General features: G+C 41.7%; 1 protein-coding gene across 1 annotated transcript in view; it reads right to left on the bottom strand.

Moving 5' to 3' along the window:
- Nucleotides 1–274: 274 nt before the first annotated feature.
- The window catches only part of CACNG5 (calcium voltage-gated channel auxiliary subunit gamma 5), a 315,051-nt gene continuing 298,601 nt past the window's right edge, over nt 275–16,724 (bottom strand). The window contains exon 6 of the mRNA XM_069199889.1: nt 275–3,342. Coding sequence (XP_069055990.1) covers nt 3,085–3,342 — 258 coding nt within the window. The 3' untranslated portion in view covers nt 275–3,084. The remainder of the gene's footprint in view (nt 3,343–16,724) is intronic.

The following is a 16,724-nucleotide window of genomic DNA, read 5'->3' as shown; positions in this document are numbered from 1 at the left end:
TGTCCTGAAGGACTGCTGGAAGATTGACTGTCCTCCTCATCCTCTGACATCTCCCCTAAAAAGAATGAAATCTAGTTTAGTTACAATCAAAACACAAATGAATATATTTTGATTTCCTTTATGCATTCAATGGCAAGATCTAACACAGCTACCTACATCACAGATGGAAACAAAGCCTTCCATGCATGTATCAAATATACCTAACACACATTCTGAAAGTTATGAAAGTCTAAACAGGCATACATTTCCTCATAAAAATATTCACACACATAAATAATTCAGTAATGTGTAATATCTAATTTTTAGGAATATGACTGTTGCACCCACTAAATCAAACCAATGTCCTGATCACTTAAGATGTTCTGACACAGTTTCAAACGTTATCTAAATGCCTTCACAAACAACAGTTTAAATTTGTGTAGGGTGCACTTGACATTAAAAGTTCTATTGAATCTACAAGTTACTTCACATATAAAATGTAAGGACAAGGCCTTAAACTCTTAATCCATGTCATGATTCCAATGGAATTATAAGAAGCATGGGTTTCACGGGGGCCTTATAAGTTATATTTTACATCTACAGATATCAACTACAAAGGAGGAAGGGAGCACACTACCTTACACCCACGCTCTCAGTTTGTTTGGATGCTTTATGATAAATACAGTGCACAGTAACACTTACTTCAGAAAAAGTCTTTAGTTTTCATTATTGTTGATGCAGCTGTGTTGCATATGTGTATCTCTGCACACATCTGTTAGGATTGTTGTCCTTCTTCATTAGAGAGTAACAAGTTGTTTTAGAGGTGCAGTAAATGCTGCTCATGTCTTCTCATGTGTCTGTGCCACTCACTGAGCTCAGGTGCATCAACCAGAGCTCGTCAGTTCATCAGCTCAAGGGAGCATTATCAAACAAAGAAAAAAGGGAGCACATTGCCTCACATCCTAGAACTCCGTTTGCTCAGAGGCAAATGCAGTGCAAGGTAACACTCACTTCAGTAAAAGTTTTTTTATTTTTCACCGTTGTTAGTGAAGCCAGTGCTGTGTATCTCTAGACATGTGTTTCAGGATTATTATCCTTCTTCAGTAGAGAATAAGAAGTTGTTTTAAATGTGCTGAAAGTGCTGCTCACAGTTTTTTCAGGTCTCTATACCACTCACTGCTGGTGTATAACTGGATTTCTTTCTGCTGACCCTCTTAGATACCATATATGTTAGGGGCCAGGTGTACAAAGTGATTTAGCAGTTCCAAACCCTGAATTACAGGTTCTGTGACTACAAGAATTGCAATTTGTAAGGGGCATGTTAAGGGCATTCCTTCCAAGTTGTGAATTGGAAAGATGCAGGGTCTGGATGAGGAACCAAAAGCAGTCTGGCAAAAACACTTAAACCAGCCCCCCGTTGTCTTCTTCCACAATCTGTCTCATCCCATTCATCCTTTTTCTCTCTACTATGCTCTTCTCTCCTCTGATCTGCTCTCCTCTCCTCTCTCTCTTTCTCTCCTCTGATCGTTTTTTCTCTACCTTCCCCTCCAGCCATCTTTCCTCCTTGCTCCTGCTGCAATTAGACGCAGGGAGTTGGGGAAAGTGACAGAGGCACAGGAGCAGCCCTGGGCCTCCAACTACCCCAGCCCACAGAAGAAATGCCTAGTGGAATAAAAAGTCTGTCCGGACCTGGTAAGGTATGTATCAATGGTTTGCGATTGTAAATTCTGCCCCATGTTACTGACTCCCATGATGGGGTGGTAATTGATTCGCAAAGAGGAAAGGTTACCCTTTGTATCATTTCCCTGAGAGAGCTGGTGTGGCGGTTTCAGGGGGAGTAGGCAGTGGCCCACTGGACCATTGCCTTCTTTCATTAAGATTTTCCATTTATAACAGCCTTGGTTCCTTTAAGGAGTGTTGGCTGCTTTAAAAAAGGTTTTTGCATTTCACCATTCATGTGATTGCGGGCAGGGAGTCGCAAATTGTGACCTGCCTAATTCAGATTAATTAGCCAGGTAGTTCTGAAAGTCCTTGCAGTTCTTTAGTACTGTGAACCAACCTGTTTGCACATGCCAGTTGGCAAAATCAGATTGCCTTCGCAAAATTTGCGACCACTTTTTGAAAATGCAATCTTTGTACATCAGGCCCATGGTCCTCCTTACTTCCTTCAACTGTCATTTACATGCTTCTCTATGATATTACATCAACTTCTTGGTGTCCTCATTGCTATCTCACTCTTTTATCATACCTTCCTATGTTTTTTAAATCCTTCTAGATGTTATCTTATCTTATCTTATTCTTATATAGTTTTTCCTATCATACCAAGGCATTATTAATTCCGTAGATGCTCTCTAATCTCACGTGTAATGCCATGTAATCTCACATGGGTCACATTCTATTCTTTATTTGCCTGTTTCACCTAAAAGTAACTGATGTTGCAATGTCTGCTCTCAGGCGACATGCTCTCCTTCTGTAGAACTGTCCAATTAAAACTCATTTAACCTTAAGTGTCAGATGGGAAACTATGGAAAATGTCCAAGGAACAATGAAATGCCACTTGCTGAGATTTTATACTGCAAAATAAATTGTGAAAATGAACCGAGGACTTGAACACGTGTACGTTTTACAATATTTTACATATTATATATATTTAAATACCTTACATATCTAGTAACTTTATTGTCCATTTACCTTATTTACACTTCGGCTGGTAGCCATGTTTCCAATGACAGCTGTAACAGTGAAAGACTGCAGTTGCTCGACTATCATGGCGTATTCTAACATAAGGAAAAGATTATACTCTTTCTCATCATCATAATTTAAAAACTGGTACTCTACTTGGCTAAAGAATATACGGTACAAGAAAGTGATCGAACATACAAAATATAAATTGGCTACAAGGTTACACTTGACTCGGTGGTTCTCCAACATCAAGCTGCAATAGTTGAGCTGGAGATACAGTACAAAGATAATCACTAGGAAAATAATTGGATTTCTAAGGCCTGGCTAAAATACATGATTGTCCTCAATTAGTGGTTTTAGCAATGATAAGCTTCAGCATTTGAAGATGAAGTGTTGGTCCTTCGAAAAACAGCCCAGGTCAGTTCAGCAGGGAGATGATGACATCTGATCATACTCCGGACATTTGAGCAGCGCAGGGTAATTTGAATTCATCTGGAGTGAGGCTTCACTGGAGATATCTGAAGGACTGCGGCCTCGAACCCAAGCATCAGGATGTAAGAACTGACCTGAGTAATCTGAGCAGTTGCTCAGCCGGGGGCGATAGAAGCCAGGGTGTGGTCGATAGATCTCTTCAGCTGTGTACCTTTTCATAAACAGATACACAGACATGACACCAGCACTCTGAAAGGGAGATAGACACAGATTTGTTACTGAAAATGGAAAGATTAATGAGACACATTCTCCACTGTATTGGAATTCAATGAGTTATGGACTTAGCAGCTCCATATTTATCTGAAAAAAACATCCACTATTTTTATTAATAAGTGGTTCTCTAAAACCTTGCTATTTCCTCTGGCAATTAATTAAGTTTTTTGCTATTCAGAATAGTCACACATGACCGTTCTTGGCAAAAATGTGACAAAGTTAATTTGCATTTCCCCCACTCTCAATTGGGCCTTTGGAGACAAAGCAGAACGCAGTGACGTGCTCAATTGCCTTTATTTTTGCACCATAGAAAGTCAAACAAATAGCGTTTTTTTTACTGTGAGTCAGGAAACGTTTGAAATACAATGTATTCAGGAAGTAAGTAGCCTTTTTTTACTTCTCACTATTGCCCAAGGCAAAATTGTGGTTTTGCTTGAAATTAGTTGGGAACATTTCAGAAAACTCATGTTCTGGCCACTAGGGGCTGGTAGCTGAAATAAACTGCCCAGGTGAGGATAGTTTGCACAGGTTGCTAATTTGCACTATTTTAAATATTGGAAATGGTAAAGGGCTTCATTAATATGGTAATGGAAAGTTAATGTGTTATTGAAACAAAAACATTACATTGAGGGGACAGTGCTTATGCTAACATTAGTGAATATAGAATTCATTTTCAAAATGGCTGGTGCTGTCTGCAGCCATCATCCAGCATATAATTTATTTGTTTCGGTCTCACCCTGCACATAAACTATTCATGATCAAGCAACTTTGTAAACAATGTTCATGAAACATAATGTGATTTTTCCAGGTACGGAGTGATGTTCCTTTTCTTTAGAGACCTGTACTATGCCGTTCTCCTGAGAGTGAATTTTTCCAAGGTCTCACCTTTCGGGACAATGATACAATTACATATGGTAACTTATCACTGCATTTTGAGTAGCAACATTTTTATTAACAATTTAGGTGTCTGAAAGGCCCAGGGAAGGGAACAGTATTTTCTGAATCTGTGGGATAACGCTAAGTAATGTGATTTCAGAAATCAGTTTTTCTTTCTTTAGACATGTGACTTGCACAATTGTATTGAATGTGTGATTTCAATTGCAAAACCAATTATAGAAGATGCTATTTTCTGAGGGTCTCCCTTGACTTTTAGGAGGCAGCACCACATCCGCCTTACCTCTGATTTATATATATATATTTTTGAGAGCTGAACTATACCGGGTTCTGCTTATTCATTTCTTGCATTCCATTCGGAGCTTCATGTTATTATTTGATTTAAATGACTAACTTACTAACTTCTAACAATTCATTTTGCTTTCTGTAATTATGTAAATCTTTAATAAACCTTATTGGTTTCATTTTAATAATTGACCCATTTTCACTTTAAAGCCAAATGTACTTTATAGTTTGAATTCCATTTTTGTTGAGCTGGTCCTCATGAGAAGCAACAAAACTCCTAGGGATTAACACCGCTCTCAGGCCCATATTTATGGAAGGTTTGCATGGCCTTGGCGTCATGCATTTTGATGGCAAAGCAGCGCTAACTGAACTTCATATGTATATTTTGATGCTAGACCTGTCTAGCTTCAAAATATTGGGTTTAGCGCCATTTCTAGGAAGCGCCAACCCACCCTGCGTCAATGAGATGCAAGGTAGGCATTATCTTCCTAACAATGACGCTAGCACCCCAGAGCCATATTTACCACCTAAAAAATGGAGCTAAGCCCGTTTAGCACTATTATTTAATGACTGGTCAGACCTGGCGTTAAAGTGCAGGTAAGCCCATTTCCATGGAAGAACACCATGGAATGGGCAAAAAGATGCCCACCCCAATCCTCAGCAACACCACCACCCACACCATAGCGACACGAGAGGAGGAGGGAGCCCATCCCAGGTAAGTTGCAGGTAAGTGTATGTGTATGTGTGTGGTGTGCCACTGAAGGCCCCTTACATCTGGTCCCCTGCCTGGCACTGGGTATGTAGGGTTTGCCCAGGGGGCACTGGTCCCCTGTGGTGGGCACTGGGCTAGGGGTAATGACTCCTGTCTATACTTAGACAGGAGCAATTTTTTGGCTGCTTGTGCATCAAAAAATGACACTAGGCTGACTAGCGGCAGATATTTTTCCGCTAACCAGCCTAACCTCATTTCTGACCCACTAGCACCATTTCTCCTAACGCCATCCCTAACTGGCTAGCACCTTTTTTGAGGTGCTACCCATTCCTTAGTGCCATTGTGCATCGTTTTATAAATCTGGTGCACGGATGGAGTTAGGGAATGGCGTTAGCCGGCGTTAAAAGAAATGACGCACAACTGCATTAGTGCAGTTGTGTGCCATTTTTCATAAATATGGGCTTCAGCCCATCAAAAGCACTTTAAAATTGGTATATTAAGAAACGTCTTACGGTGTGCTGTTTATCAACGTTACTTTTGTCACTGCTTCAAAAATTAATATTTGTATTTTATCTCCTTAGTTTGTGATTAAGCATCTGATGGTTTGTTACAGAAATGATTTGCAGCAGAAACAAATTGTACTGGAAAAAAAGTGCCTGATTCACAAAGCATGTAATTTTAATTTGCACTTAGAACTGAACATTTTTATAAGGATGTAATCAAACATACTGTTTAGTGCAAATACATTTTCTACAAACAGCAGCTCTGCCAAGTAACATGTATTGTGGGTTAGAGTACCGCATATTAGTGCCACTTGGCCATCACTTTGCTTTTGTTTTTGTTTTGTTTCATTTTACTTTCAGCTTTTATTTTGTTTATTTATCCCATGTAAATGTTTTGTCAAAATTGTAAGGGCTAATTAACACCCTGAGAAAACGAACAGAATAATTAATAATATAAATGCCATTTTTGAAATGGAGAGATGCACGGATATAATGTAGTTTTTTCAAATATCTAGATGTCATGGAGTATGATTAAATGTTTATTGTTGGATGGATCTTTTTAATGGTGATAGTGTATGTAATTATCCTTGTCATTGGCTGTGAGGAAGACCGTTCAGGTCGAAACACTTCACCAAATACATTTTCTTCCATAAAATCATCCTCGGAGTGTGAGCATTTGTGCGCTGGAGGGAAAGACACACAACTTTGGGTTATATATATTTATATATACATATGTGTGTACATATATCTATGAATGAATAAGTCTGTAGAGACCTTATTTATGTATTATTTATTATTCATCATTGTGACTATACATGACATTTTTAGCTGTAATGCAAAAATGTTAAAAATGTTAAAAATTGTGCCGTCTTTTACTAAGGGCATGTTGATAGATAAAATCATAACAATAGGTATAGAAGTTGGAATCTAGCAATATGCACGTTCTTAGATGGCCACTCCTTTAGTCTGCATCAGTGTATCATTGAAATAAATGAGTGTTTAGGTATGTATTTATAGGGGTCTCGAAGATGACCGTAAATGTCCAGTAGAAGGCGTCAGCCGAAACGTGTACACATTTCTGTGGAGACAGCGTTGATTTTACTACGAGTGAAAATAAAGCTGATGAACATTATTTGAAGAAATTGGTTTCTTCTTCCTTTTGGGTCGATGACTGATTTGGTGCAGTCGTTTGGTGAGCAGTCTCTCACCGCTTGTGGAATATATAGATAGATATAGATATATATATATATATATCGCCCGTGTATATGTTTTATTATTGCTGCACCATAAAAATAATAGTAAACAAATGCTGTAATCCATATCACTGCCTTATGTGCATTCATATATATTTTATTTCACTAAAAAATCAATGTTTACAGGGATGTTATAGTCAAGTTCAAATTCTTCCCACACAAAACCATAGAAATTCAGCTGTTTAAGTTATTTCAAGTAACTATATCTAAGGTAACTATAACTCACAGTTTTCTCATCGATACTTTCACTGCAAATGTTGTAATGATATTATCAATGATGCCATACAAGTTGTCAGGAGTGATGTAATATCTGAAATAATTAGCAGTGCATGCTGAAGGCATGAGTTGTAGTTGCCTTAGTGCACAAGTTATAGTTACTTGAAATGAATCTAACTATAACAGCTGCATTTCTATGCACGTAAAATCTGAACCTAACTATAACATCCATGTAACCTTTGTTTTTTCAGTGACTTTCTACGTTTTTTTAATTCTTTTTCCTAACTATAATGTCTCTGTAACCTTTGGGTTTTTCAGTGAATTTCTATTTTTTTTAAATGTGAAGTAAGATGTCCATCCCAGTGCACAGTAGGAGGTGGGTGTTGAATGCAGGGCCTGGCATTGTGCTGCCCCTATCCAAGCTTGCTGCTCCTGCCCCACTGTTCCTTGCCATACTTTGTTGATGTTCATGCTCCTTCTTCCTCATCACAGCCTGTGTAGCCTTTGTTCTGCCACTGCCTATCCTCCCTGCTCTGAACAGTTACCTTACTGCTCCATCCACCTCCACCCGACCCTCTCTTGTTCAAGTCTATGCACTAGCCTCCCTTCCTCCTGCCCTACCTGCCTGGTCTGATTTGCTGCCACTGCCTTTTAATGAGCTTGATGTCCCTACCCAGTCCGTCTGCCCTTCGTTGCCCAATTCGGTACCCCATCATTGCCCTACCGCTTAACCTCTGAGCTTAGCTTGCAGCCCCTACCCTCATTCCCTTGCCCTCTAATGTCGGTATGCATACCCCTGCTCCCTCCTTTTATCCCACCATGTCCCATGGACTGGCCAATATCCCTCCTATATACACTTAGTGTTCTGTTGAGCTGCCACTGCCCCTCTCACCTGCCTACCATTGTCAGATGGCTACCACCTGTCCCTACCACCTCTAGCCTGTCCGAGTTCCATGCCCATATCACCTCCCTCCTGTTCTCCATGGTCCATTTTGCTGCCACTCCCTTCTGCCCTCCATTCTCTGTTGTGTTGCAAATTCTCCTCCTACCTGCCCTGCCTGGTCTGTTGTGAAGCCCCTTCCCCTGCCCTCTCTAGTCTGTATACAGCCCCTACTCCACCCATCTGTCCTTCATGGTCCTTTGTGCATGCCCCTCCTTGCTCCCTCTTGCCCACCATGGCCGTTGTGCCTCCACTACCCCTACCACTTGCCATGACTGGTCTTCTGTGCTGCCACAGCCCCCCCCCCCATCTGTCCTGTGTGGTCACCTTGCTGCCCCTGACCCCCTTCCCCCTTTCCTCCTTTGTCTGCAAGTACGCCATTATGTTTTCACTTTTGCCATCTAAGGTGTGTTTTGCTTCCAGTGCCTACCCCGCCTGCTCTCTATGGTCTGCTTGCTGCTCCTGCTCCACCCACCTACCCACTGCCCTCTGTCTTCAACGTGCAGGCCCCTATTCCCTCCCTCCTGCCTTTTCTGGTCCATTATTGTGGCCCTGTCCCCTCCCTTCTGCCCTTTATGGTCCATTATGCTGCAACTGTCCCTCTCTGATGTCCATGTGCATGGCACTGTCCCCTGCTTACAGCTTTCCATGGTCTGCTGTGCTGCACTGCTATCCTGTTTGCCCTGTGTGCTGTGTTGTGCTGCTGAAACCCCAGATGCCTCCACTGTAAGGTCAATTTCTTGCCCCTGCCTATCTTCCTCCTGCCCTCTGTTATCCAAGTTCATGTCCCTACGCTATTCCTCCTGCCATCAGTGATCCAATTTACCATACTTGCCAACATTTTGAACTTGATAAGAGGGAGATTTGGAAAATAAACCTGGGGAGTTAATTTTCACCATTAATTTACATTGAAAGAGAGGAGATTTTAGGTAGGAGACAGATAAAATAAAGCCCCCTTGGGCTTAACAACTTTGGGAGTCTCCTGCCTGAATCGGGTCTGTTGGCATGTATGGTTGTACTGCCCTTGCCTCTTCCTTCTGCCTTCAGTGGTCTGTTACACTGCCACAGCCTCATTGCCTACCCTGCATGGTTGGTTTGTTGTCCCTGCTCCCCCTTTCCTCTTCCCTATGCGGGCACTTCCTACCTTATATTTGTTTTGATAATTTATTTTATAAGGGGACACGTAAGGGTAACCAACCATCTACCCTCATGAGGTCAAATGAACCTTTGGACTCAGATAGGTGTGAGTGTTTGGCTCTGAACAAAACAAAGTCCACAATAAACAAAACCAAATAATACCATCATTAATGAACATTAGAGTCAGTATTTTAAACCATGACCTATTTGGCCATGAATCGGCACACCAGTTTAGTAAAGTTCAAACATGTATTTGTCCTTCAGAATAACAATGCTAAAATTACGTAAATCAAACGCAAAAACAAATTATAACGATACACGAATAACGCAGGTTGACCAAACCTCATAAAGAATCTCAACTTTGACAGAATATGAATTATTAGGCACTCAAGACTCACCATACAGAATAACAGCAATATCAGATGCACAGTTGAGATTGAATACATTGAGTCAACACATATGTATTATTCACAATCAGTTATTTTGTGCAGCCAAATTCAGAATGTGACATTCTAACCTTTACCCTAATTAGATTAAGCATGTAGGATTTCATGCAAAAAGAAAAAGACAAAAACTAATTTGGAAAATATCTATCTATGGCGCTAGCAAAAATAGAGGCTGGATTTCTAGAAGAGAATACATGAAAACCTGAAAGAAAGACAAATGTACAATTTATATAATACCACTCCTTAATGGGTTCAGCAGGCAGCAAAGTCTTCTTCAGTGGAGGATCTTCTGGTCATCTTTAGTAGGCCGTGAGATATAGGGAACAGTTCAGTAATATTTGGCCTTAATGCATCTGAACTGTAAGTGGCACATAGCACATTATTTCACTAGCAGAAATAAAAGCACATCTGAACACAGCAAAGGACAAAGCAAAATCCTCCTCAAGTCTGAGCTAACATCAAAATATTAAAGTCCCAAAAAGTAACTAGATACCCTACCATTGGTTTAGACGCTAGGGTGGTTTTGGACAGAACCAACTAAAACTAAAGCACGTTTCTTCATGTTGCAATTCTTGTCTTCTTTTCTCCCTCATTGGTTGAGCTCCTTTTAATGCCATCACCAGTTTCCGTTGCAGAAATAAAATGTTTCAAACTACATAAAACTACTGAAAGTTATTGTTTTCTGTGGAACACTATCTGACAGGAACTAAACAATTGTATCAATATTAGTAAATTTCCCTTCACCTCAACATGATGTTTCAGGAAGGACAGAACAGTGGCAGTAACTTTCCATCCACATCAGCAATTGCTAAACATCACATTATGTAATCTGAATTAGCTTAACATAGGCCTTTTAAAAAACGCATTAAAATGTGCAGTGTACAACATTTCATAAAACTCAAACTATTTATTTTCTGAAGATGTAATTATTATTTTTTCATTATTCTCAGTTAGTAAAACATAAAATACATTTAGACAGTGATTTATTTTCATTTTTGAAATATCTGTGTTAATTATTAATGTAGGCCTCATTTTCATTTCAGCCTTGCACTTTTAAACACACGTTTTTCTTTCAGTTAATCACACAATTGTATTAGTAATTTTCACACTCTAACACCTCCATGGTCAGTTGTGCTGCCACTGCACCTCCCGCTTGCCCAGTGTGGTCAACTTGTCGCCTCTGCACCTTCCTCCCTAACCTCAATTATCCGAGTCCTCCCCACAGTATTCTAATGAACAACTAGATTGCTTTCATTCTATATTTATTAAAAAAGTGTGGCACGCCTGATGTTATTTTGATTTAATCAAAACTGTAATACCTAAAGCATTTCTTTTAGATATTATAAAACTGAGAGGGTCACATTGCCATATAAATTATTGTTAGTGCTCTAAAAAAGCTAAAATGAGGACATATTGTCTGAGTTCTCAAAGGGTGACAAAGCACTTTTAATTTATTTGCTATCCTTATTTTTTTCATCTAGTTGATCACTTGATTATATGGTTTCACTTAGGGTAGAGGATGTGTTGATTCGGCCAGAGCTGCGGACTTTGCAACTGGGGAGCCAGGTTCGAGGTTTGGCATCAGCTCGACATCCCGTGATTCTGGGCAAATCACTTATTCTCCCCATGCCTACAACCAAAATGAATGTGTCCTTGAATAATGTAACTGATGCTCATATAAAGCACTTCAGCACCTTTGTGTAAAGCCTGCACTATACGAAACTGCAACAAAAATATAGAAATGAAGTGTTTTGCACACTTTTGTCATTGGGCTATATTTGGGTGATAGTTCTGCTACATTTGGGCTCTTTTTTCTCTGGTGGCTATCTTGGGAGACGTATTTGTTATGAAGCTCCCTAACTTCCTCATTTACTTCGATTCAATCAAGGTGGTGTTCAGATGTGTAACACTTTGGCATAATTTAGAATGTTAGCACTTTAGTTGCTCATTAGAACAGTGTAGTAAAGTAAACTAAAGGGTGTAAACTGCCAGTCTGCTGCTGGTCTTGAAAGTACATGTTACAGTAAGCACGTCAGAATATTTTAATGAAATATGAGAGGAGGATGTTTGAGAACTCACTTACAAGGTGCCCTAATTTTTCTTTCAAACTATAATTTCTATGACAAAATTAACCCCTTTCATTTTACTTCTTTCTAAATTAAATTCTCTCAGTTTTATCAGCTTGATTCAATCAAGATGACTTCAGGTGTGCCAAACATTAGTCATAAGTAAGACTTCTCTAGTTGCTATTTAGAACACTCTGAGAGGCTGCAGTACAACACAAGGGAATTAACTGACAGGGTGCTCCTGTTGGAAGTATATGTTTTACTGAGAATGTCAGACTTCATTCTCATATGGTTGAGAAAGATAGTGTCAATTTAGGAATACATATGCTCTCATTTTAGCTTCTGGAGCACCTTTTGTAATCTCTATGTGAAAATCATGAGAAAACAGTTCTCTCTCTGTTAGAAATGGGGTCTCTGGTTGGCAGTCAGTTTGCACTCTGTCCAAGCAGAGACTCTCACTCTAGTCAGGGCAATGGAGATACACACTTTAGATAACCCCTGCTCACCCCCTTGGTAGCTTGGCAAAAGCAGGCAGGCTTCCATCAAAGGCAATGTATAAAGTAGTTGTACCAACACACACAGTTATACAGTGAAAACACTGCAAAATGGACACCACGGTAGTTTAGAAAAATAGCCAATATTAGTCTAACTCAAACAAGACCGAAATGCCAAAAATCCAACATACACAAGTAAAGTTATACATTTTTAAACTAATCGAATTTTAATCCATAGAAAACAATGGAAACGTTTGTTGTCACACAAAGTACCTGGTTTGCGTCAAAAATAATGCTGCACGGGCAAGCGTGCGTCGAAAACGTCAGCGATGCGTCATATCCTTACATGCAAGTGAGGCCAGGTGTAGTTTCTTTTCCAGTCGGAAGGTGATGCATTGTTTTACTTTCCCGCAAAAGAGCGATGCATCGATTTCTGCGTGGGGTTAGCGTAGTTTTCAGCAGCCACAAGCGGGTGTCACGTCGTTTCTCCAGCTGCGAGGCAGGTGATGGGTCAATTTCCCAGCCCCGATGCATGTGGTGTGTCAATTTCAGCCACAAGGCGGGTGGAGCGTCATTTTTACAGCCATGTTGCAGGTGATGTGTCAAAAGTTTCCCCGGACAGCTTCTGTTCGTGGGTTTCCATCTTGGTTCTACCAGCTTCACCTTTCTTGGGACCAGGGACTGGATAGGGCACCACTTGGCAGTGTAGGAGTCTTAGCAGAGAGTCCTGGTGCTGGCAGAGGAAGTCCTTGATGGCCTTGAGACTTCAAAACAGGAGGCAAGCTCAGTCCAAGCCCTTGGAGACACTTCACAAGGAGGAATATACCACAAATTTCAGTCTTTGTCCTCTTCCAGGCAGAAGCAGCAACTGCAGGCAAACACAGCAAAGCTAAGTCACAGGCAAAAGCGCAGTACTCCTCCTCCAGCTCTTCAGGTTCCTCTTGAATCCAGAAGTCACCTACAAATATGGGGTTTTGGGTCCACTACTTATACCCCTTTCTGCTTTTGAAGTAAGCAAACTTCAAAGGAAAGTCTCTGTTGTTAACAAGATTCTGTCTTACCCAGGTCTGGCTCCAGACTCACACCAGGGGGTGACTGCATTGTGTGAGGGGAGGCACAGCCCTTTCAGGTGTAAGTGACTACTCCTCTCCCTACTCTAACATAGATGGCCCATCAGGATTAGCAGGCTACATCCCAGCTCCCTTTGTGTCACTGTCTAGTGGAGATTCACAAACAGCCCAACTGTCACTCTGACCCAGACAGGAAATATAAAAGCAGGCAGAGTCACAGAATGGTTTAAGAAAGAAAATGGCCACTTTCTAAAAGTGGCATTTTCAAACAGACAATTTAAAAAACACCTTTACCAAAAGTTGTATTTTTAAATTGTGAGTTCAGAGCCATCAAACTCCCTTTCTCTAGCTGCTCCAAAGGTAAACTGCACTTAAAAGTTATTTAAAGGCAGCCCCATCTTAACCTATGAGGGAGATGTGCTGTGTACCAGTGAAAACTGAATTTGGCAGTAGTTCACTGTTAGGACATGAAAAACACATCAGTACATGTCCCACCTTTAACATATACTGCACCCTGCCCATGGGGCTACCTAGGGCCTACCTTAGGGGTGCCTTAAATCTACAAAAAGGGAAGGTTTAGGCCTGGCAAGTGGGCACACTGGCCAGGTCGAATTGGCAGTTTAAAACTGTACACACAGACACTGCAGTGGCAGGTCTGAGCCATGCTTACAGTGCTACTTGTGTGATTAGATTGGATTGTGGTGGGTAGTTTAGATTGGAATGATAGGCGTGAGGTGGATTGGATTGTGATGGAGAAGCTGGATTGCAGTGGGTAGATTAAACTGGACTGGAGTAGGGTGGACTAGATTGGACTGGAGTGGGGTGGATTGAATTGAGTGGGATGGGGTGGATTGGACTGGGTTAGATTGGGGTGGGCTGCATGGATTGGAATGGGGCAGGCTGGATGAACTGGAGTGGGGTGGACTGAACTGGGGTGGGGTGGATTGGATTGGGATAGAGTGGGTGGAATGGAGTAGAGTGTGGTGGATTGGAGTGAGTGGGGTGGCTTGGAGTGGGGTAAAATGGATTGGGGTGGGGCAGATTGGATTGGAGTGGGTCAGATTTGGATTGGAGTGGGGTGGATTGAAATGTGGTGGGGTGGATTGGATTGGTGTGGTGGGTTGCAGTGGGATGGTTTGGTGTGGAGTTGAGTGTGGTGGGGTGGGTGAATTGGATTGGTGTGGGGTGGGGTGGAATGATTGTACAGGGGTGTAATGGATTGAAGTGGGGTGGATTAAGGTGGTTTGGATTGGGGTAAATTGAAGTAGGGTGGATTAATGTGGACTGGATTGGACTAGAGTGGGATGGATTAAAATGGATTGCATTGGAGTGGGGTGGCTTGGATTGAAGTGAGGTGGATTGGGTAGTGTGGACTTGATTGGAGTGGGGTGGATTGGACTGGAGTGAGGAGGGTTGGATTGGAGTAGGGTGGATTGGATTGGAGTGGAGAGGCATGGGATGTACTGGAGTGGGGTAGGTTGATTGGAGTGGGGTGGATTGGATTGGAGTGAGGTGAGGTGGGTTGGATTGTAGAGGGGTGGGATGGATTGGAGTAGGGTGGGTTGGATTGGAGTCGGCTGGATTGGAGTGGGGTAGATTGGACTGGAGTGGGGTGGATTGGACTGGAGTGGGATGGATTGGACTGGAGTGGGGTGGGGTGGATTTGACTTGAGTGGGGTGGATTGAACTGAAGTGGATTGGGTTAGGGTGGATTGGATTGGGGTGACATGTGCTGGATTAGAGTGGAGTAGATTGGACTGGGCTAGATTGGATTGGTGTGGGGGTGGACTGGAATTGGGATGGAGTGAGGTTGACTATCAGGGTAGAGCAGATTGTTTTGGATTGCAGTTGGGTGGATTGGCGTGGGATAGATTGTTTTGGATTTTAGCGGGTAAAACTGGAGTGGGGCGGATTGTACTGGGGCAGATTGGAGTCAGGCAAATTGTTTTGGATTGTACTGGGGCAAATTGGAGTGGGGCGGGTTGGAGTGGGGCAGATTGTTTAGGATTAAAGTTCAGCATATTGGAGTGAGGTAGACTGAAGTGGGGCAAATAGTTTTGATTGGAGTGAGCCAGATTGTTTTGGATTGCAGTGAGAAAGAATGGACTGGGGCAGATTGTTTTAGATTGGAGTGCAGCAGATTGCAGAGAGGCAGATTGTTTTAGATAGGGGCAGATTGGAGGGGGCAGATTGTTTTGGACTGAAGTTGGGCATATTGTTTTGGACTGGAGTGGAGCATATTGCTTTGGATTAGAGTGGGGCATATTGGAGTGGGCAGATTGTTTTGGAGTGATACATATTGTTTTTATCAGAACGATAATTAGGGCGTATTGGAGTGTGGCAGATTAGATTGGGGTGGGTTGAGAGGTTTGGAGTAGGATGGGTTACAGTGTGTTGGATTGGTGTGGGTGGTTTGGATGGAAGGGGCACATGGCCAGCCCATGTACTCCAAGTGCAGTGCGATAAGTTGATTAAGATAATATTGGCTGGAATGTCTGTGGACAATTTGAGACAAACGCAGTTTAGACTGACCCTTAGAACATTTGGAGGGCTAGTTCAGAGTCAAGCAAGAGACAGCCAGAATCAGAGGAGAGAGGGCTGAAATCAGGAGACAAGGAGCGAGCCTCACAGCTGATAGAAGAGCTCCAGATAGTAGTCTGATGTCATAGCATTTTACTCCACACATTTGGAAGCTGAGAACATAATTCTATTTTAAGGAGTAAAAAGGTAGCTCTCAGTTGTGATGTGAATATTTCTAGATGGGCAGAAATTCAATTTTAAACTATTCCTAGATTTTGCTTCAATTCATGCTTTCTCCATGGCTAGCATTTCTTGCAAACGAAAATATTTTTTTTTTTCACCTTTAAGCCAGTTTTCAAACGGGTCTATAACTATAGCAGCAGGCCTCGACATGGCACTTCACTCCTGATGCCCCTGATCTAGACATGTTAGCATGTCAGTGGATGGTGAGGGTTGTGAAACCACTGTGTATCAATCACTCCCCATATTTTTCCATTGGACATATTTGTCAGATTATAGGGAGTACAAGTGTGCTGAGCCAGGATCCCTGTCCCTGACGCTGGACGGCAGCCGCTTTATGATTTTCCGCTCCACTTCTCCTCACATAGGATCAGTTTCTCCTGCATTGACTGCCCTTATTGAGCACAGTCATTTTCCTCAATTAGGACAATAAGGGCGTGCTTACTGGCTCTGTGAACTGTGACTGGATTATTTAAGAAAAACTGACCTGTCCTCTGCACGAGTTAAGTGCCCTGGGTCGGGGTAGCTGAATTGGATAAAACCCGGTTTGTAGGATTCACTGATGATTGTCACTATGAGCAG

The sequence above is a fragment of the Pleurodeles waltl genome, chromosome 7 (genome assembly GCF_031143425.1).
Source record: "Pleurodeles waltl isolate 20211129_DDA chromosome 7, aPleWal1.hap1.20221129, whole genome shotgun sequence".
Classification (NCBI taxonomy): Eukaryota; Metazoa; Chordata; class Amphibia; order Caudata; family Salamandridae; genus Pleurodeles; species Pleurodeles waltl.
The sequence above is the reverse complement of the archived record's forward strand: the minus strand, read 5'-3'. Positions and strand labels throughout refer to the sequence as shown.